Source organism: Pseudophryne corroboree, chromosome 6 (assembly GCF_028390025.1).
Source record: "Pseudophryne corroboree isolate aPseCor3 chromosome 6, aPseCor3.hap2, whole genome shotgun sequence".
Taxonomy (NCBI): Eukaryota; Metazoa; Chordata; class Amphibia; order Anura; family Myobatrachidae; genus Pseudophryne; species Pseudophryne corroboree.
Window position 1 is genome coordinate 502,609,234 of NC_086449.1, and position 23,352 is coordinate 502,632,585.

The 23,352-nt window shown below is 45.5% G+C and overlaps 1 protein-coding gene across 5 annotated transcripts in view; it reads left to right on the top strand.

Annotated features, from left to right (window-relative positions):
- PPP1R12A (protein phosphatase 1 regulatory subunit 12A) overlaps window positions 1–23,352 on the top strand; it is a 342,147-nt gene that overhangs the window by 283,931 nt on the left and 34,864 nt on the right. For all 5 annotated transcript variants that reach the window (XM_063927386.1, XM_063927383.1, XM_063927385.1 and 2 more), the window contains 4 exons: window positions 2,939–2,955; window positions 15,124–15,256; window positions 16,225–16,329; window positions 16,954–17,001. In XM_063927386.1, coding sequence (XP_063783456.1) covers window positions 2,939–2,955; window positions 15,124–15,256; window positions 16,225–16,329; window positions 16,954–17,001 — 303 coding nt within the window. The remainder of the gene's footprint in view (window positions 1–2,938; window positions 2,956–15,123; window positions 15,257–16,224; window positions 16,330–16,953; window positions 17,002–23,352) is intronic.

The window sequence follows — 23,352 nt, forward strand, 5'->3', positions numbered from 1 at the left end:
TGTATCTCTAATATGCATTTATGTGTTAGGCCAGTGACTAATCTCGTCTCATCTTTTTAATTATTGTTTTGTCAGTGTATCGGTTTGTTGGTATCTGTTTGGTCATCTCATATGACCAAACAGATACCAACAAACAGATACACTGACAAAACAATAATTAAAAAGATGAGATGCCCTGGACTACTACAAACGGACTCACCTTTATGTTTAACAGTGGCCGGTTTTCCTTTTTTGGTGTTTATTCTTATTTTGGTTTCTACAGTATTATACAGTTAGGTTAGTGCTTGCATATGTGTCTGGTTACCATGGTTACACGTTTACTCCCTTAGGGGCAACGTAGCTTTTTGTGTAAGACACTGTTTACTATTGCTGAGCTATAGATACTTCTACTCGTTTTGAATTTCTTTGTGTACTCTGGTTACCTAGGATATCTGACGTTGGTCCCGGTCACATGGTTTATTTTTATGTTCTGATTGGACATAGACCGCGCCGCTTAGCAATGGTTACCATGGATATTGGACTCTGGTCACATGGTTTACTCATGTTCTGATTGGCCACAGACCATGTTGCTTAGCAATGGTCCAGCTGAGCGCCGGCCACTGATTGTGTATCAGATGAGTCCGTTTATTAATTTGCTGCCGGGCATTTATATAGACCTTTCTCACTGTGTGTCATTAAGGTGTGGGTTGCACACCGAAACGGCTGTCGAGCCGGACAGATGCATTTACTGCTGGAGGACCTATGTATTCACTACTAACGGATAAATAGCAATATGTTGTTATGCCCCTTGCTTACAACTTTGGTCTACTGCTTTTGTCTGTTGCACGATGCACTTTGTGAATGAATATCCTGTGTTTGCTCTATGACATTTATATTGGATGCTGCTCCCTTCTTACTTTTTATTTTTTACATTTATATGGCTTTGCACTCCAGAATGTTGGCTATTGAAGTGGGTGCCACTTGTCTTATGCATGCTATATATACATTTATATATATATATATATATGTAGAAAAGGGAATTGACACAGCGCCACTTGTGAGGTGGGTTCTCAGTATGAGGTAGATATAGTAAATAGTAAAAATTGCTAAAATATTAAAAAACACGCAACCTTACTAAAAGTGTCTGCCAACCCTTAAGAACGCAGTACTGGTACAGGACTGCTGGGAAATTTAAAAAACGGGGGAATAAGGGTGCCGGCGACTGGTGTGATTTAAAATGCAATTGTTAAAAGATTGATTTAAAAGCCAAAAAACTATAAAATGATACAAACAAGTTTTATTAGTCACATAAAAGTAGATTTAAACCATAAAAAACTATTAGTAAAATCCTAAGGTTACAAATATCTCCGTAAAAAAAGGAATTATAACTTAGCTTTTAAAATAGGCACAGGGGGGTCACCACAGGGAGCCCAACGCGTTTCGTCACAGCTGACTTCTTCAAAGGGTGTTTGAAGAAGTCAGCTGTGACGAAACGCGTTGGGCTCCCTGTGGTGACCCCCCTGTGCCTATTTTAAAAGCTAAGTTATAATTCCTTTTTTTACTGAGATATTTGTAACCTTAGGATTTTACTAATAGTTTTTTATGGTTTAAATCTACTTTTATGTGACTAATAAAACTTGTTTGTATCATTTTATAGTTTTTTGGCTTTTAAATCAATCTTTTAACAATTGCATTTTAAATCACACCAGTCGCCGGCACCCTTATTCCCCCGTTTTTATATATATATATATATATATATGTAAGATGTACATAAATAAACATGATGAGCCAGAAAAACAGAAAAAATCAAGTCCGTGGACAGTTTCCACCTAAAAAAAAAAGTCGGACGCACATTGTCGGATTCCACAGAAAAAAACACTGAAAGGGTTCCGACAATCCTCTATCGAATAGGGTTCTATCGGAAAGCCGGTTAGGTAATATTACAGAAACCTGACTGTCGGAAAGGAACCATTCCGACAAGCTTGCTGTTGGGAACCGGGGCATTGAATAGTTAGATTCAATCCGACAGTCTGAATCCAACAAACTTTGTCGGACCAATCCGACAGGTATTGAATACTGCCCAATGTCTTTATTTCGAATTAGCTTTCAAAGTCCTTCATGTTGAGCTACTTTAATGGTCTCCTAAAGTGTCTTATGCTTTTGCATGGTGTTCACACTTGTGACTGATGATGCCTAATTTTATTAAGGCAGTGTTTTACATACTTGTACCTTTTCATCATTTGGGTTCCTGGTGTTTGGTGAAACACAGAGAGCGTTCCATATATGTATGTTTGCAGGGAAGGTTGAATAAACGTACAGGGAAATTGATTACAACTCAGAATGTTTCAGATTTTTTAAATTTTTATAGTTCTTCTTTCTGCAGTTTCTTAAGTAAACAGGATTAACACAAATTCATACATCCCTGAAATACATTCATGATGGTGTGTATAGCATAGCATGAAACTAAATCTTGCTCCTGCTCACAAAAAAGGCTTACACTAAAGGACACATTGATCCAAGATAGAAATTTTACAAAAACCTGTATTGCCAAAAATGAAATTGTTGAACAGTTAAAATGATCAAACACAGCAAGATTTTCACAGCATTTAAATTTTGTTCTGTATAGTTTCTGTGGTAGTATGAAATGGCAGCACAAGAAAATAATTAGTAGTAGAAGTAATCTATGCTATTTAAGGAATAAGGTTATTAAGGCTGCTACACTGAAGAAGCCTGGTTTAGCATTTATTTATATTGCTGTTTTTAGAACTATCGGTCAAAGCCCCAGATAGTGTTTTTTGTTTTGTTTTTTGTTTTTCACTGATGCTGATGACAGCCATTGTTGCAGAGCAGCGGTGGTTACGGCTTCATACTGTATGGCAAATGAAATAACTGCATTGCTTTGTTGTCTTCTATACTGTTGTAATTATGTATGTGCTTTTTCTTTTTTCTTTTCATGTAGACGGACAACTTTTCCAGGTAGGTTTACGATCTAATAATGACTGAAGAATAGCTACTATGCAGATCATGTTTCTTGTGTATTCTGCAGAATGTTTGCAAATGCTTTAGTACTGTAGATCCAACGTTCTACATTATCCAGTTTTACATTCAGTATGTTGTTAGCTGATGAAGAAATTAGCAGCGGCGGTTTTTGACAAAATTAAGGTCCAGGTCTTAGTTTGTAAATTAAAACTATTTCCTCTACATATATAGAATAAACATCTTTAAGGAGGGCTAAACTCTGTGTATGTAGTATTGAACAAAAATCATGAATTGAAACCTGCTACTTTCTAATACAATGTAGTATTATTTTGATCTTGAAAGAGACCAAATGGTTAGTTACAGTATGTAAGGGTGAGTATGAATAGCATAGCACAGCTGAAGTTCGTGAGTTATATTAAATTACAGTACACTCAGTGGCAACTCTGCACCTTTCTAGTATTGAATAGGAGTCCTATTTGCAACATACTGAATTATTCCTTGCGTGGAATAGAGGTCCTGCAAACACTACCTAGATATTCTAGTCCATGTTGAGATGATACCATCACACAGTTGCTGCCTATGTTTTGTTATGTTTTTGTCTGCATGTTCATACTAAGAATCTCATTCCACCACATCCCAAATATGCTCTTTCTCCTTCATCCACTAGGGGCCACTGGAGCGTAGTTACAATGGGGAAATAGTAGGCAGTAATTGGGAGCTGGCACTTTAAAAATTCTCACACTGTGGCTAGCTCCTCCCCTACTATCTCCCCTCCAAGCCAGTCTTAGTTAGTGCCCGAGGTGAGCTGGTTCACTTGGGTTTAGCTGAAGAAATTTTTTCTTTTTTCTTTATTATTTTATTTTTCTTCACACACACACACGCACGGACTGGCAGCTCTGCCACTGCCAGTCTGCACAGCGGGAGCTGCCGGCGGGGTCCCATCGCAGCTGCGTGCGGCTCAGGATGGGCCCCGGCTGAGGGAGACACTGAGCTCTCCTGAGTTGGCGGACACCGCTGCGTGCGGCGCGTGTCGGGACCACTCCATCCAGCAGAAGATTCCGGCAGCTGGGCAGACAGTAAGTATATGCGGTCGGACACCGCTGCGTGCGGCGCGTGTCGGGGCCGATCCACCAAGAACAGCAGCAGCAGTGGTGAGTGAGCTGTACTTTATTTGTGGTGGATTTATGTTTTTAGAGCAATGCACTGTTTATTGTTGTACAACCCACTCCAGAAGGGCTCTCTGGGGCTGTAATGTACTGAGTGCTTCATGTATCCTACCTGTTCCTCCTTATGGAGAAACAGACATGATGAATGGGGGAGGCTGAGTATGTGATATACAGATCCCCTGCAACCCTGACTGACAACGGAGTGTGTGTCATTCTGATATCATGATCATAATGGGGCATTGTCTGTAAATTGGTGCGGCCCCCCCTCCGCTCCCCCAGCTCCCCACACCCCCCGCATGGATCCCCGCTCAGCGCGACTCACAGAGCCGGCACAGGGATCCCGCTGGAGCGCAAAGCAATTTTTAAAATTGGCGCCTTGTACGGAGGGGGCGGAGCTAAGTCCCGCTCTGTACAGCGCAACACTCCCCGGCGGCGGCTCGCAGATACAGGGCTCTACCAGCTCTGTATAGCGGGCTCAACGCTCCCCGCTCCCCGGCGCTGACTCGCAGGTCCAGCGGAGGGTACAGGGCGCTTCCCGCTTCGTTAGATATAGGTTTTCAATAAGGCGCCATAACCGGGGGGCGGAGCTAACTCCCGCTCTGTACAGCGGGCTCAGCGCTCTCCGCTCCCCGGCCACTGTTATAGTATAGTGGCCATTTATCTGAGTTTAATGCACAGCTCAGACAGGTGGTGCTGGTGAGAGTGTAATATATACTATGCAGTCAGAGTGGCTCAGCACTAATCCAGTTATCCATTATATTGATTTTATCTCATAGCCCAGAGGAGTTTCACTCTGGCGGCCATTTCCTCCCTGCAGGGGAAACCTCTGCCACATCCAGGTACAGACCTGGCTTCATATTTGCAGTGTCTCCTATAGCCTAGTGGGCTAATCTTGCATACTCAGAGACAAATAGATAAGGTCCCATGTATATTGGATGTTCAGTTATAAGAGTTAACACCGCCTTGCCACATAACATTTCTCCCCAGCTTTTATCACTGGCTAACCGCAATTTGGGGTGACCATCCGGGTTCTCCTTCCCTTTATTATTCCTTTATGTCACTTGTAATTTGGGGAATGTGTATGGCATCAGATAGTAGCGGGGACATCTGAACACAGGGACCAGGGTTGTGATCCCAACAAAAACCTACTTTAAAGCTCCTACTCTGTCACTGCAGGTTATACTGCAGACATTACATAGGGCTACGCAAGTCAGAGAAATACCTGTTAGGTGGGGATTGTGCGGGGCAGCCATCTATTCAGCCCTCAACGCAGGGCGGGGTGTTGCCTTCCCTTTATTATTCCTTGGTGTCACTAGTTACTAATGCTATTTGTAATTTGGGAATATGTGTAAGGCATCAGACAAATAGCGCTGTAGCTCAGTACGCTAGTAGCGGGTATCTGAACAGAGGTTTGAATCCAAAAAAAAAAAAACAACAACTTTAAGGTGAGCTCCTATAGCCTAGGGCTAAGACTCCTGTCCCACAGCGCAGCGCTACTGGTTCAGGTCTCCGCTGCTCCAGAAAGTTTATTTGAATCGTGTCGGTCACACATTATAGTGCAGACCTTACATAGGGCTGTGTTTATTTAACCCACCTTTTCTCCTTTCGTTTGTCTCACCTGGGATAGTCAAAGAATTCCCTCTTAGGTGTAAAGTAGGCGGTGGAGCCATCTGCTTAACCCTCCACGCACCTGCAGAACACTCCTGTTTGAACAGCTCAGATTATGCAGGTAATGTCACTCTTAACCAGAGACCTTATACGTCATTTCACCTCTCCAGGTTTCTAAAGGAACCTTGCTAATTTTCCATGTTACAATAATGATGATGTCTGTTTTCTGTGGAGTCTGAACCAGTGTCTCAGAATATCCAGGTGCATTATACAGCAGTTCGTCTGATACTGCAGGTAAAGGAGGCGGACACGTCAAGTCCATCAGGGTACAACGCCGATGACGAAATGACAGCGACTGGTCCAGTATCAAATGAGCTGGGCAGGCTCCGGTAGACACCCGAATACACAATTTCAGGTATCAAACAATGTTTGTTTTCCTATCCTTTCCCCGCAGACGGCAGGAAATGGTATCAGTACCTCTCCAGGGTATACCCCTCGATGTATCGCCGGTCCAACAAGCTGACGTTTTTTTCCTGAGGCAACCTTGCTCAGGCATCCATCGAACGCACATATACGGCAGCGGGGTTCTACCTTGTCCGGAGCAGGTAGGTTGTGGAACAATTGTCCTCTAGGTTACAGGATGTTTCGCATCAGGATCAATTGATACTTTGGTACGGGTCAGAATCACGATTCTGCTTTATGTTCTTTGGAGGTCTTCACGTCTGCAGACTCGGAACCTGCATTTTCGCTTGGGCTGTCTTAACCCGACGACCTCTGGGGCTGCGACAGTGACAGGTGAACATGAAATCCTAGCAGATGGTTCAGGGGAAGGAACTTTCTGCAGGATTTCTTGAACCATTGGAGGTAAGTCCACTTTGCTTTCTCCTACTACTGCCCCAGCTCCAAGACAGACCTTTACCGGTCTTTCCTTTAGATTTTTCCGTGCCCTTTCAAGCTTTCGACTCCACACTGGCGATCTCTCCATCGCCAGGGGATCTCAGGGCAAAAAGCTGAAGCAGAGGTTCAGCATCCTCGGTCCAGTCTGACTTTAAGTCATCCTATACACCTACTACAGGTCAAACCTTCCTACCACCCGGAGGGTGCCAGGGTAGGCGCATGTCGGGGTCCTACGGAGAGTACTGAGAAGGCTTGGGCGGTTACAGACTAAATTTTGGAGTACAACCGTCTCAGGAGTCAAGAAAGTCATACTGCTGTCGGCGCTCCATATGCTTCTAACCGCAAAGGAGGTTGATCCCTGTTTTTCAGATATCATTTTTGAATCGGGACAGTTCTCAGGCCTTTGTTTTCTTTTCACGTTCCGAAGCCTGTGGGCTCGGCCAGGCCTATTCTGGCCTTAGAATCCTTTCAGTCTGTGATTGCTAGTTTTGGACAAGATAGGGAGTTTTACGTGTCCCTTGTCTGCAGGTAGGCCTGTTGACTGATTTCCGTTGGGTTTCCTCAACGGGCTTTTCTCAGATTCGCATTACAGGATACTCATTTTCACTGTCAGTCCACTTCCATTCGGTCTCTCTTCTACTCACACAGGGTTCAGGAAGATCACAGAATAAATCTTTCCCAAGGGCAGGAAGTACGTTGGTCCCCTAATGGGACAATCTACTACTACTATCCCACTTTGTACATTAGGTGGCTTCTGAATATCCGGAGGATCCAGGAGCTTCTGGTTCGACACGGATCCAAAATTATGCTCCTCGTAGACATTTCTCAACACGGTCCGTCGGAGGATTTTTCCTACCTCGGCACCAGGTACTCTATTTCTTCAGTCAAGCTGCGACGCAATGAGTGGTCGCCTACATTCCCCTCTGAGCGGGGGACAACAATCTTCTTTCCAGGTCAAGCCGCCAGGTCAGACTCCCGGGTGAGGGGACATTCCCCGGAGTTTTGTCAACTGGTCCGCTGTTGGCGGAGATTTCGGATCGACCTCAGGGCGTTCTGACTGACTCTTTAACCCTTTCCTACTCTCGAACGTGAGCTCTGGCGGCAGTAGCCGAGGATGCCCTCAGGGCTCCTGGGAGTTTTCTGGTTATTCTATCCTGCCTCCTTTTCTATTTCTACCTCTCTTTCGGTAACACAGGAGGGAAATATGCAGGCTAGTCCTCTCGGTGGCTCCGGTTGGGCCACGCATGACTTGAAGATACAGCTACACCTGTTGTCAGTAGAGGTGCCTTGGCTCCTACCTCGACTGGACTGTCTACTTCAACAGGGCCCTTTTCTTTATTCAATCTTACACTGTTTTCATTTAACCGTGTGACTGTTCACGAGACCTCAGAAGGGACGAGTTCCCTAGTTCGGTTAGGCCTACTGGGCCCCGATTTCAGAAGTCTGTTACCTCTTCTCGCTTTTGCCACTTTTGGAAAACTGTATGGGACATACTAAGGATAAAAGGGGTTTTCCCCTTCTTTCAGTTACCATTCAGCCGTCATCTTTGGTTTCTCTGGGAGTTTTTGCTCCGCTGCGCTTCAAACCACAGTGACCTGAATTTTAGGTCTCTGCCTTTTTCGGTTTTCTTCCAAAAGAGATTAGCCTGGCGGCCGTAAGTTCGGGCTCTCTTTCAGGGAGTTCTCTATTGGCAACTCCCCCGGCTGAGCTTCGGCCTCAGCGGTCGTTTCTTCCAAAGGGGATGTCCGTTTTTCATATAAATCTGACACTAGTGTTTTTCGGTCCTCTTTGACTGTTGTCAGGGCTCGCCGACTCTCTCTACAGCGGTCTTAGGCTATTCGACGAAGGGCTTTTCTTCTTTGTTCTGTACGATGCTCCCGTACTAAATAGCCGGGGTCCCAGCATATGCTTGGCTGTTGGATACATCTGACCATCAGACAGTCTTCTTGGCGGTTTGTTTAGGAGCCTCCGTTTTCCATTTCAGCGCACTTTACGCGCGTTGTGGGACCTTCGTGGGCAGCTGCCCGTGGGGTCTCCATGAATACTTTGTCGGGCGGACCGCCATTCGTTTTGTCAAATTCTACAAGTTTGACACTTTTGCGGCCTCTGCATCACAGTTGGCCGAGCGGTTTTACAGGACTCTCAGCGCTCTCCCACCCGTTCTGGGAGCTCTGGGACGTCCCCATTGTAACTACGCTCCAGTGGCCCCTAGTGGATGAAGGAGAAATCAGGATTTTGGTACTTACCGATAAATCCCTTTCTCCGATTCCACAGGGGCCACTGGACGCCCGCCCAGCGCTGTTCCTCCTTGTTTTTTGCTTAACGGTTTGCAGATCACCATATGACTGCTTGTTGAGTTCGGGATAGCCGGTTGTTTGTTGGGTTCTGTTCCAGGTTTGGTCTGTGTTATCCTGGTTTACAGGGCTTCATTAACCTCCTCTACCTTACGGTTTGTTTATTCCAACTCTCCTCGGGCACAGTTTTTTACGTAGACTGGCTTGGAGGGGAGATAGTAGGGGAGGAGCTAGCCACAGTGTGAGAATTTTTAAAGTGCCAGCTCCCAATTACTGCCTACTATTTCCCCATTGTAACTACGCTCCAGTGGCCCCTGTGGAATCGGAGAAAGGGATTTATCGGTAAGTACCAAAATCCTGATATAGCAGGCCTGTCCAACCTGCGGCCCTCCAGCTGTTGAGAAACTACACATCCCAGCATGCCCTGACACAGTTTTAGCATTCTCTAACAGCAAAACTGTGTCAGGGCATGCTGGGATATGTAGTTTCACAACAGCTGGAGGGCCGCAGGTTGGACATGCCTGCTCTATTGGATTGAGATCTGTGGACTATTGTGCCCACTGGAATAAACGAAACACTGTCATGTTTGTGAAACCATCTTAAGATGTGTATTTTGTGACATGACTTGTTCTCATACTGGAAACAGCTGGGTAGACTGTGGCCAGAATCAATACTCGAGTAGGCTGTTGCCAGTTCCCAGTTGGTATTTCAGGGCCTACTGTGTGCAAACATAACACTTCTTCCTGATAGCTCTAACTAGACTGCACGGTCTCTCTGATCTCTCCTTAACCCCTTCAGTGGCGGGTTTTCAATTTAAAACACACCCGGGAGGGGGGGGTTAAATTGAAATGGGAGGGGGGGGCGGCAAGTGATGGTGCAAGGCGAGGAGGTAATCACCTGGCGATCGCCAGCCCCAGCACTGATTTGCAGCGCCCGGGCATCAGCATAAGCCATTTTACAGCTAAGCCTGCCCCCCGGCCAATAGGAGTCCAGGGGGTGGGCTAAAATCCATGATGGAGTATGCTGATTCCCGGGTGCCGTGCACGCTGCACAGCTGTCACTGTGGAAACAGTCAGTAGTATTCCAGGTATACCACTGATAGGGTTAATAGGAGGTATTGCTACTTATACCCCATTCAGCTGTATGACTTGGGACTTGACCTGCTCAGACCCGGGTTTTTGCTTGCTAGCACCATTTCACACTACACCTGAGTCCCGAGAAATCCCCAGGTCGACCCCTTTCAGGCACAAGCCAGGGTTGCCAGGCTGCTCTCATGTAACACTCATATACACACATACATACATGACATGCCCACAAACATGTCAAACTCAAGCAACCACACACCCCTACTACATATTTCGTTGGGAGGTCCGCTTGCTTAACTGAGCTTATCTCCGGAGCCTTGGGGAGGATTTCTTAGCTTTAAATAAATAGCTTGCAAGGAGTACCTTGGTCTTGGGGAATGAGGTTCTTGTAGTCAGAGCAATTCACCTTTGAACATTTAAAATCATTCCCCAAAAATGTGGATTTAGGATCTGGGAAAGAGTTGGAGCAGGCACAGGCTGCTGGAAGTCTGATATCTCTGGTCCCCCAGAAATAAGCCTCCCCTGAAACCTAAGGTAATCAGGCACCAGGGAGTGGACTCAAAATAATTGTAAGTCTGAAGGAACCACAGATATCCACCGATAAGCTAGCACAACCGTACCTGGACTGTGACTGGTTAAGTCTCGGATTGGAAGTGCAGCCACACACAACACCCCCACCTTGATACTTTGGCAGTACAGAGTAAATTTAAGGTGCATACACACAGTGAGATTTTTATCTCCAATATGGACTATATAGTCCATATCGGAAGTAAATATAGTGCATATCGCACCATGTGTATGCACCTTGCGATGCACTGTCCCGCGGTATCGGCATCGCAATGAAATATAATGGGTGTAGGCTGGGCCAATACTGTCTATACCGGAGGCCTCTGGCATCAATATAGTCAGTACCAGCCGCCACACGGGTCGCACCGTTAGTGTGTACCACAATAAATAATGTTACAAGGTGCCTAGTATTGTCTATTTAAGGTGTTCCCTTTGCCAGTAGCAAACTATTGTGGGAATGTAATAAAGCTTGAGATATTAGAGTAGGAACAAAATTAGTGCTGTGTTATAAAGAGATTAAGATAATGGGGTATATGCAATAGCGGGCGAATTCGCGGCAATTATCGCCGTTTTTTCAATTCGACCAAATTCGCCAGGTGAATTCCGGAAGGTGGCTTCCGGAATTCACCATATGCAATGAAAAACGGATTCGCCAGAGTCGCGGGCGAAAATCGGCCGATTTGGCGGATTTTGCCGCGATTTTAAAAAACGGGGAAAAACCCGAAAAAAAAATGGCGTGGGGTCCCCCCTCCAAAGCATAACCAGCCTCGGGCTCATCGAGCTGGTCCTGGTTCTAAAAATGCAGGGGAAAAATCGGCCAGGGATCCCCCGTATTTTTAAAACCAGCACCGGGCTCTGCGCCTGATGCTGGTGCCAAAAATACGGGGGACAAAAAGAGTAGGGGTCCCCCGTATTTTTAACACCAGCATCGGGCTCCACTAGCTGGACAGATAATGCCACAGCCGGGGGTCACTTTTATGCCGTGCCCTGCGGCCGTGGCATCAAATATCCAACTAGTCACCCCTGGCCGGGGTACCCTGGGGGAGTGGGGACCCCTTCAATCAAGGGGTCCCCCCCCCCAGCCACCCAAGGGCCAGGGGTGAAGCCCGAGGCTGTCCCCCCCCATCCAATGGGCTGCGGATGGGGGGGCTGATAGCCTTTGTGATAAAAAAAAAGATATTGTTTTTTCCATTAGTACTACAAGTCCCAGCAAGCCTCCCCCGCAAGCTGGTACTTGGAGAACCACAAGTACCAGCATGCGGGAGAAAAACGGGCCCGCTGGTACCTGTAGTACTACTGGGGAAAAAATACCCAAATAAAAACAGGACACACACACCTTGATAGTAAAACTTTATTTCATACGCCGACACACACATACTTACCTGTGTTGACACGCCGACTGCAACGATCTCCGACGATCCGAGGGTACCTGTCAAAAAATTATACTCACCTTCCAGCGTCCAGAGGTCCAGGTCCAGAGGTAAATCCACGTACTTTGTAAAAAAACAAACCGAACACGATCCACCGGACTAATGAAAGGGGTCCAATGTTTTCACATTAGACTCCTTTCCCCGAATGCCGGGACATCACGTGACTCCTGTCACTGATGTCCCTTCAGCCAATCAGGAAGCGCTACTGCCGTGGCGCTCACCTGATTGGCTGGACGCCGTCTGTACTCTGACAGCGCCTCGCAAAGCCGCTCCATTACTTTCAATGGTGGGAACTTTGCGGCTAGCGGTGGGGTCACCCGCCGGTCAGCCGCTGACCGGCGGGTGACCTCACCGCTAGCCGCTAAGTTCCCACCATTGAATATAATGGAGGGAGCTGTGCGATGCGCTGTCACAGCGATCAGCCAATCAGGTGAGCGCAACGAAGTTGCGCTTCCTGATTGGCTTAGAGACCTGTCAGTGACAGCTGTCACTGACAGGTCTCAATCGTGGAAAGGTGTCCCATGTGTCAGCATGGGACCCCTTTCAGTCCGTTCTGGAGCGGGTATTTGCGTTTTCTTTTTTTGCCAAGTACGTGGATTTATCTCTGGACCCTGAGGTGAGTATATTGAACTTTGCTTTTCAGGTATCCGTGGATTCTACATGGAGAAGAGGACCGATGTCGGCGTGTGAACATAGGTAAGTATGTGTGTGTCGGTAGTGTGAAATAAAGTTTTACTGTCGACGGTGTGTGTGTCCTGTTTTTATTTGGGTATTTTTTTCCCAGTAGTACTACAGGTACCAGCGGGCCCGCTTTTCTCCCGCATGCTGGTACTTGTGGTTCTCCAAGTACCAGCTTGCGGGGGAGGCTTGCTGGGACTTGTAGTACTAATGGAAAAAACAATATCTTTTTTTTATCACAAAGGCTATCAGCCCCCCCATCCGCAGCCCATTGGATGGGGGGGGACAGCCTCGGGCTTCACCCCTGGCCCTTGGGTGGCTGGGGGGGGGGGGGGGGGACCCCTTGATTGAAGGGGTCCCCACTCCCCCAGGGTACCCCGGCCAGGGGTGACTAGTTGGATATTTGATGCCACGGCCGCAGGGCACGGCATAAAAGTGACCCCCGGCTGTGGCATTATCTGTCCAGCTAGTGGAGCCCGATGCTGGTGTTAAAAATACGGGGGACCCCTACTCTTTTTGTCCCCCGTATTTTTGGCACCAGCACCAGGCGCAGAGCCCGGTGCTGGTTTTAAAAATACGGGGGATCCCCTGTCAATTTTTTCCCCGCATTTTTAGAACCAGGACCAGCTCAATGAGCCCGAGGCTGGTTATGCTTTGGAGGGGGGACCCCACGCCATTTTTTTTCCTGATTTTACCGTTCCAGCAATAAAAAATAAAAAAAATATTTTAAAAAATATATAAATAATATTTGTGCCTCCCCACCCCAAAAAAAAAGTACCTAATCCCTTCTAATATAAATAGATCTGCTATTCCAAAAAAAAAAACCACAAAAAAAAACATGTTTAAAATTTTTTTATTTGTTTTCACCCTCCAAAGTGTGGCGGATTGAAAATCGCGAATTTGCTGTCTAAAAGCACTGCAGGCGAATTTCCAAACTTGAATTGAATATGCTGGAGGCGAATTGCAGCATCTGTACCATTGCAGAAAAGGCGAATGCGGAAAAAGGCGAATTGAGAAAAGGCGAATTTTGACGGTCCGTTTTTTTGCGAAAAAGTACTGCACTGCATAGGCGAATTGATTTTTTGAGGCGAAAACGTTCCGGAATTCGCCTTTTTTTGAAATTCGCCCGCTATTGCATATACCCCTTTGTGTGTGTTTTTACTTGCCAGTTAATGTGGAATAAAGGTTTGCACAAGAGTCGATTTTCTATTTATTATTACATAAGGTTCTTGTGCCCAGTTTTCAGGTTCACAAGCTCTCATGCCCAACAGATTGAAGTGTCCTTTGATAGCCTTTTCATTAGGGAAAGTAACAGTGAGAGTAAAGGGATGGGCTATTTATAAGCTGGGCATTTTACAGAACTGCTTACTGCTCTCTGCAGACATTGCTGATCACGTGGGTGAGTGTTACCCATTAGCGATATCTGTATTGGGAGAAGCAGAGATTTGGAGGTTCTTATTGGGTGAAATTCACCAGGTCATGCAGTGATGACTGAATATTTGAGATAAAGGGAGTGCCATTGAGCCTGGGTCTGAATCAGAGATGTACGCAGTGCCGATATTTACAGCCTTGAGCAATTAACGTGTAACTGAGCATGCGCCACCGTCGTACTGCACGTGCTGCATGTACCTTAGTGATGTTGCGCACAGTGAGGGTTTCTTAACAGAGTGACGGACCATTTGTGGGAGGTAATGGGGAGTGGCTGCAAAAACTAGTGAGTGTCGCTCCTGTTTTTGGGTTGTGTCCCAATCTACATTTGCGATCCCTTATGCAAATAATATGGTGCCAGCTTCTCAGATCTTGCGCCCATTCTTTGCGATCATAGGGTTACGCAGATGGTGATAATTGAAGGATCTGTGACCATTGCTGTATGCGTAAGCATGTGCTTTGATCTGCGAAGCTGCTGGTGGCCGTCTCAAAGCATTTCCAGGCAACAGTCATATTCTCACATCCGCGGTGTACAAATTCGCAGCTGTGAATGTATTCGCTTACATCTCTTACTCATACATGGGAAGTGCTTCAGTAATGTAGTGGGGGAGTGAATACTTTGCAGGATAGCGGGGGGGTTAATATTTGAAAAGTCTTTTTAAAGTGCAATTCCCACAAGATTAAAATAGAGCAGAGGTTCTCAAACTCGGTCTTGATCCAGGCACCAACAGGCTTAAGCTTTAGACCAGTGGTTCTCAAACTCGGTCCTCAGGACCCCACACAGTGCATGTTTTGCAGGTAACCCAGCAAGTGCACAGGTGTATTAATTACTCACTGACACTTTTTAAAAGGTCCACAGGTGGAGCTAATTATTTCACTTGTGATTTTGTGAGGAGACCTGCAAAACATGTACTGTGTGGGGTCCTGAGGACCGAGTTTGAGAACCTGTGAAATTGAGTATATTAAGAAAAACTACGCTGTACTTTATCCTTTTTTTTTTTTTTCCCCTTAGGTATCCCACAGGATCTACAGGCGTTCTATCCAGCGATAGACTTGAATCAAATGTTGGATCTTCTAGTTATTTAGATAGAGGAAAACTTGGTTACAGTAGATTACACAAAGATGACACCACAGACTTTAAAAAGGTAATAAGGATTTGCAATTTGGGAAACATAGGTTACGTTTTAATAATGTTAGAATTTTTTTTTATAGCAATATTAATTAAGAATTGTTAAATGCTGTGGATTTCCATGTTCTAATCGGGCAGTTCAGTTAGTGACGATGGGTAAGAGGTGCCAATGCTTCTTCCTACCACCAGCACCATAGACTTTTCTTTGCACTGCAGAGAGGTGTGCAGGAAAATCTTTGCTGTTGATGTACCATAATAAGCGGTGATATGTGCAGTTGCATATCACCACTGATTGGGGGAGATTCAAATGTTTGAAAAGTCAGTTGGGTGTCTGTTTTTTCCTATCTAATAGACAGGAAAAAACAGACACCCAACTGACTTTTCAAACATTTGAATTCCAATCATTGAATTGCCTGAAAGTGATGATTGTTACTACATTAGCCAGTGATGTGGTTTTATACTTGGAGTTTACAAGTGGATAAAAAAAATGTGGATGTCCTACTGAAGTTGTGGTGAAAAAGAGTGAGAGTGCCCTTTTTACTGTATCATTTACGTTATGAAGTCCACACTTTTTCATCAACCTCTATTTAGCTGCTGTTGAGGTTGTAACTGAACAGAGATCAGTGTGCATGGTCTAATAATGGGTTCAGTATAAATTACCGCCAGTATACCGACAGCGGCATTCTGGCCACCAGTATGCCGGCAGTGGGTCGAGTGCTAGAAAGCCCCTTTGCGGGCTCATCGGCTCGCTGCGCTAGCCACAGGTTATATTCTCCCTCTATGGGTGTTGTGGACACCCACAGAGGGAGAATTGCCTGTGTCGCCAGTATTCCGGCTGTAGCATTTCACCGCTAGTCGGGATTCCGGCGTCTGCATTGTGACTGCCGGGATCCCGACTAGCGGTATTTTCACCGCTTTCCCTAACAACACTGCTTGTTGTATTTGTGGATAGCATGCTAAATCTACAGTATGTTTTTCTTTCAGTTGTATGAACAAATCGTAGCAGAAAATGAAAAACTGAAGGCCCAGTTGCATGACACCAACATGGAGTTAACGGAGCTCAAGTTACAACTTGAAAAAGCTACACAGGTTTGGGTGAAGCCCTAAAAGTTTATCTTGATCCACAGCATCATAATGTTGTTATGAAATTTCAACTACAGAATTTAGCAAATGCTGGCCATACAATGTCAGATAAAATGCCTGTCAGTCCGACAGACTTTAACTGACAACCTGAAACCAGCAGTTGTCATGGCCATACACAGTGTTATTTCACAGTATATGGGCCACAACCTATGGGTTTTTCTCCTGGGGAGAAAACATTTCTCTGATCCTCCCCTGTGTAGGAACAGGGGAAATAAATGTCGCTCGCACGTAACTGCCTGAAGCAGCCGATTAGCAACTCGCAAATTATTGGATTTTTTGGATATGCTGGACAATCTGACATGTCCACCACAAATGACACTGTACACATAGTTGTACAATGTATGGACATTCAACTGTTGTACTTCTTTTATTTCAATTTTTATTATTTTTTGGATGTTGGCTGTTTGTTGTGGGTTTTGTTTGTGGACAGGAGCACAGCTTCAGATTTGTATTGGGTTGTGTTTAGTTTAGTGGGCAAATTTGAATCTAGATAGTGGGCAAATAGACCTACATTGGAGCATATAGACAATTTAATTGTGTAACATACGTGTTGCCTGTTTTGTATTTCAGAGGCAAGAACGTTTCACTGACCGATCACTTTTAGAAATTGAAAAAAGGGTAAGTTTTGCTGGTATGTTTTGTTTTGCCTATCTTAAGCAGTGATTGTCTGTGAACAGATGTTAATGTAAGGGTGTGTACACACGGTGAGATTTTTTTCTTCCGATTCTGACTATATAGTCAAAATCAGAAGAAAAGTTAGTGCAGATCGCAAGGTGACAGTCACCTTGCGATCCTGATTCGATGCCGATGCGCGGTCGGCATCGAAAGAAAAGATAGAACTGTGCAGGCAAGTCAATTTTGACTATCTCTTTAGAAGAGATAGTCAAAATTGACATTTAGCCAAAATCGCACATAGCCAGTATCGCAAGCACACTCATTATGTGCTTGCGATACGGACTATGTGCTGACCTGGCCCCTGTCGCATAGTGAGAATCGGGCATAGCCCGAATCTCACCATGCGTACACACCCTAAGGGATTCTGTACAAATATTTATCATTAACGGTTTTATGTTGCTGAAATATCCTATTATGTTAGATTTGCTTGCATTATGGGATTTAGAAGTTTTCTTCATGCATTTCACAAATCGTTTCCTCCTCATTTGACATAGCTTCTAGTGGGTGTATTTATCATAGGGAGACAATTCCAAAGTTCAGCAAAAAAAGGGTGTTCAGATAGTTTCTCCCATTTAATAAGCTGTAAAACTGGTTATTGCTGCAATAGCCATTGCTGGACTCATCTGTCAGCTTCCCATTCCAGTGCAAATGCTCGGTTAAGGTGTGTACACACAGTGAGATTCGGGCTATGCCCGATTCTCACTATGCGATAGGGACTCTGGTCTTTATCGCAAGCCTAGATGACTGTGCTTGTGATGCTGGCTATGTGCGATTTTGGCTAACTGTCAATTTTGGCTATACTTTTATACTAGATAGTCAAAATTGACTTGCCTGCACAGTCTATCTAGGCTTGCGGTACCGGCCTTGCGGGACCGCGCATTGGTATCGCATCAGGATAGCAAGGGGACTTTCACCTTGCGATCTGCACTAACTTTCCTTGCGATTTTTACTATATAGTCAAAATCGCAAGCAAAAATCTCACCATGTGTACACACCTTATGATAGAGTATATTGATAACCTTACCTCTGCAATCCACTGATCGCTTAACAGGGGATCAGTAGAAAATGTAACAATTTTTTTTCTAGGTTTATTTTGATACATGCTACTACAGTGTGCAATGGGGGACCTGGGTGAAGCACTGGGTAGAAGGGAGCCAGAGTGACCAGAGAAACAGCAAGCCACTGTTTACTGCTGCCAGCCTGGATTTCCGGGGAGCTCAGCTGCCCAGTGAATATTTAATGATAAATAGCAGCTGTAGAACTTTAGCTGTCTTCTATTTGTTAAAATTTAGAAATGTAGCCCTTGAATCCAGTTTAATTACCGTATTTAAAATTGTAAAAAAAACACCTTGGAAATAGTGACACTTATTACTATAAAAAAGTAAGAAATTGGAAAACATGTTGAAGTAGGTTACATTTCTGACATTATTAGAGTGCATGTCCACATTTGTTTTAAATTGGCCAGATATAACAGAAGAAATAAATATATTACCCACTAAAAATACCACAGCAGCTGGGAGGGGTTTGTCAGACCCCGCTAAAAAATAAACAATATGCAGAGAGGTACCAGCGCTATGAGTTGTGTCGCCAATAATACAATAAATCAATTACCACTGGATCAGTTAGAAATTTTAATAAACATAATTATCACATAAATTAAAAACGTGAAAATGAGGTATTTAGGAGTTAACCATACAGTTAAAATATAGATTGCAATGTGATAAAATCAAAAATAACTCCTAAATACCTCATTTTCACATTTTTAATTTATGTGATAATTATGTTTATTAAAATTTCTAACTGATCCAGTGGTAATTGATTTATTGTATAATTGGCGACACAACTCATAGCGCTGGTACCTCTCTGCATATCAGATATAACAGAATCCTGGTTTCTCAATCCGTTTAAGAATTAAATATTGACAAAAACCATACAGTAACACAGTTGATATCCTAATTGATTAAAATAATTTATATCTGAAAGACATTCTACAATAACCTGTAGGATCATTGTGGCAGTGGCTTAACCCCTTTAATGCATTTTTTTTTTTAAATATTCTTTTTACGGAAGGGAGTAGGGAGTTGTGCGATTCCACTATGACTGGAGTAGGCTGCATTTTTTTGCACCCTCCTATCTCTTTGTTTAGTAATGAAAACACCTTTTATACATTGTAGTAAGCAAAACAGGCATTGTATTGCACACATTGAAGATGTTGCTTTTTCAAGGATTCATTAATGTTTCTGCAGCGGGGTACATTGGTTCCACAGGGAAACATTGGGGTGTAGAGATGGATCTTGATCCAGGCACCAACAGGCTTAAGCTTTAGACCAGTGGTTCTCAAACTCGGTCCTCAGGACCCCACACAGTGCATGTTTTGCAGGTAACCCAGCAAGTGCACAGGTGTATTAATTACTCACTGACGCATTTTAAAAGGTCCACAGGTGGAGCTAATTATTTCACTTGTGATTCTGTGAGGAGACCTGCAAAACATGCACTGTGTGGGGTCCTGAGGACCGAGTTTGAGAACCTGTGCTTTAGACCATAGGTCTGCAAACTCGGTCCTCATTACCCCACACAGTGCATGTTTTGTAGGTCTCCTCACAGAATCACAAGTGAAATAATTAACTCCACCTGCTGACCTTTTAAAATGTCTGTGAGTAATTAATACACCTGTGCACCTGCTGGGTTAACTGCAAAACATGCACTGTGTGGGGTAATGAGGACCGAGTTTGCAGACCTATGCTTTAGACCAGTGGTTCTCAAACTCGGTCCTCAGGTCCCCACACAGTGCATGTTTTGCAGGTCTCCTCACAGAATTACCAGTGAAATAATTAGCTCCACCTGTGGACCTTTTAAAATGTGTCAGTGAGTAATTAATACACCTGTGCACCTGCTGGGTTACCTGCAAATCATGCACTGTGTGGGGTCCTGAGGACCGAGTTTGAGAACCTGTGCTTTAGACCACAGGTTCTCAAATTGGTCCTCAGGACCCCACACAGTGCATGTTTTGCAGGTAACCCAGCAGGTGCACAGGTGTATTATTTACTCACTGACACATTTTAAAATGTCCACAGGTGGAACTAATGATTTAACTTGTGATTCTGTGAGGAGACCTGCAAAACATGCACTGTGTGGGGTCCTGAGGACAGAGTTTGAGAACCTATGCTTTAGACTGTCCCAGGATGCATTGGGGCCTCCTCTATAACCCCACCTCCAGGCACTGTGAGCTCAGTTTCGAATTGGTGCCTGCAGAAGCAGGTCACTTGACAGGGAGGTTGCACTGGGCAGCCCTGAAAAAGCTTTTAGAAGACTTCAAGGGCAGCAACACTTACATGTCAGGGTGACATTCTGTGCTGCGGCTCAGTCACCTCCCCAGCGGCATCACTGGCTCTGTTCCCGGGTACAGGCGGCGGAGACGCTCCGGCTCTAGGCACATCGCGTTTCGGTCACAGTTTAAAGAGACGGACTGCGATGCTGATGTGGACACTATAACAGAGCAGGGACCCCACTATATATACCAGGGCATAGGAGTACAGGTCGGGTGTACTAATGGCCACTTTATTAAGACTCCGTAGTACCAAGTGGTGAGGAAAGGCATAGGGGAGAAGGCGCTTGACCTGTAGCCCCTTTCCTAGTTCCGGGCGCCATCTACTGCTGGTGTTCCCAACCTGGAGCTGCCTCACACTCTCCCTCACTCCCTGACTGAGATGCTGGGTGCCATCTTCTTGGATTAGCTGCGACTGGTCTCCGGGACTGCAGGGCAAGGTCTCCTCTGTAAATCCGCCTGTACTCCGCCTGTACATCAGTGCCGAAAATATTGTACGAGTATTCTGATATATACAGTACATCCGGTCTTGGACTGCGCATTGTGTATGTATGTATGTATGTATGTGTGTGTGTGTATATATATATATATATATATATATATATACACACACTGCTCAAAAACATAAAGGGAACACTAAAATAACACATCCTAGATCTGAATGAATGAAATATTCTCATTAAATACTTTGCTCTTTACATAGTTGAATGTGCTGACAACAAAATCACACAAAAATTATCAATGAGAATCACATTTATTAACCCATGGAGGTCTGGATTTGGAGTCACCCTCAAAATTAAAGTGGAAAAACACACTACAGGCTGATCCAACTTTGATGTAATGTCCTAAAAAAACAAGTCAAAATGAGGCTCAGTAGTGTGTGTGGCCTCCACTTGCCTGTATGACCTCCCTACAACCCACACAAGTGGCTCAGGTAGTGCAGCTCATCCAGGATGGCACAGCAATGCGAGCTGTGGCAAGAAGGTTTGCTGTTTCTGTCAGCGTAGTGTCCAGAGCATGGAGGCGCTACCAGGAGACAGGCCAGTACATCAGGAGACATGGAGGAGGCCGTAGGAGTGCAACAACCCAGCAGCAGGACCGTTACCTCCGCCTTTGTGCAAGGAGGAACAGGAGGAGCACTGCCAGAGCCCTGCAAAATGACCTCCAGCAAGCCACAAATGTGCATGTGTCTACTCAAATGATCAGAAACAGACTCCATGAGGGTGGTATGAGGGCCCGACGCCCACAGGTGGGGGTTGTGCTTACAGCCCAACACCATGCAGGACGTTTAGCATTTGCCAGAGAACACAAAGATTGGCAAATTCGCCACTGGCGCCCTGTGCTCTTCACAGATTAAAGCAGGTTCTCACTGAGCACATGTGACAGACGTGACAGAGTCTGGAGACGCCAAGGAGAACGTTCTGCTGCATGCAACATCCTCCAGTATGACCGGTTTGGCAGTGGGTCAGTAATGGTGTGGGGTGGTATTTCTTTGGGGAGCCGCACAGCCCTCCATGTACTCGCCAGAGGTAGCCTGACTGCCATTAGGTACCGAGATGAGATCCCGAGCCCCCTTGTGAGACCATATGCTGGTGCGGTTGTCCCTGGGTTCCTCCTAATGCAATACAATGCTAGACCTCATGTGGCTGAAGTGTGTCAGCAGTTCCTGCATGACGAAGGCATTGATGCTATGGACTGACCCGCCCGTTCCCCAGACCTGAATCCAGTTGAGCACATCTGGGACATCATGTCTCGCTCCATCCACCAATGCCACGTTGCACCACAGACTGTCCAGGAGTTGGCGAATGCTTTAGTCCAGGTCTGGGAGGAGAACCCTCAGGAGACCATCCGCCACCTCATCAGGAGCATGCCCAGGTGTTGTAGGGAGGTCATACAGGCACGAGGAGGCCACAGACACTACTGAGCCTCATTTTGACTTGTTTTAAGGACATTACATCAAAGTTGGATCAGCCTGTAGTGTGTTTTTCCACTTTCATTTTGAGGGTGACTCCAAATCCAGACCTCCATGGGTTAATAAATTTGATTTCCATTGATAATTTCTCTGACGTCCTAGTGGATGCTGGGAACTCCGTAAGGACCATGGGGAATAGCGGCTCCGCAGGAGACTGGGCACAAAAAGTAAAAGCTTTAGACTAGCTGGTGTGCACTGGCTCCTCCCCCTATGACCCTCCTCCAAGCCTCAGTTAGATTTTTGTGCCCCAACGAGAAGGGTGCAAGCTAGGTGGCTCTCCTGAGCTGCTTAGAAGTAAAAGTTTAAATAGGTTTTTTATTTTCAGTGAGTCCTGCTGGCAACAGGGGAGAAGAAGCGAACTCACCTGACTGCAGAGTGGATTGGGCTTCTTGGCTACTGGACATTAGCTCCAGAGGGACGATCACAGGTTCAGCCTGGATGGGTCCCGGAGCCGCGCCGCCGGCCCCCTTACAGAGCCAGAAGAGCGAAGAGGTTCGGAGAAAGCGGCGGCAGAAGACGTTCCTGTCTTCAAATAAGGTAGCGCACAGCACTGCAGCTGTGCGCCATTGCTCTCAGCACACTTCACACTCCGGTCACTGAGGGTGCAGGGTGCTGGGGGGGAGCGCCCTGAGACGCAATAAAAACGATATAAAAACCTTATATGGCTAAAAAAAATGCATCACATATAGCTCCTGGGCTATATGGATGCATTTATCCCCTGCCAGTTTCCTGAAAAAAGCGGGAGAAAAGGCCGCCGTGAAGGGGGCGGAGCCTTTCTCCTCAGCACACAAGCGCCATTTTCTTTCACAGCTCCGCTGGAAGGACGGCTCCCTGACTCTCCCCTGCAGTCCTGCACTACAGAAACAGGGTAAAACAGAGAGGGGGGCACTATTGGCAGCTAATATATAAATACAGCAGCTATAACAGGGAGTAACACTTATATAAGGTTATCCCTGTATATATATATATAGCGCTCTGGTGTGTGCTGGCAAACTCT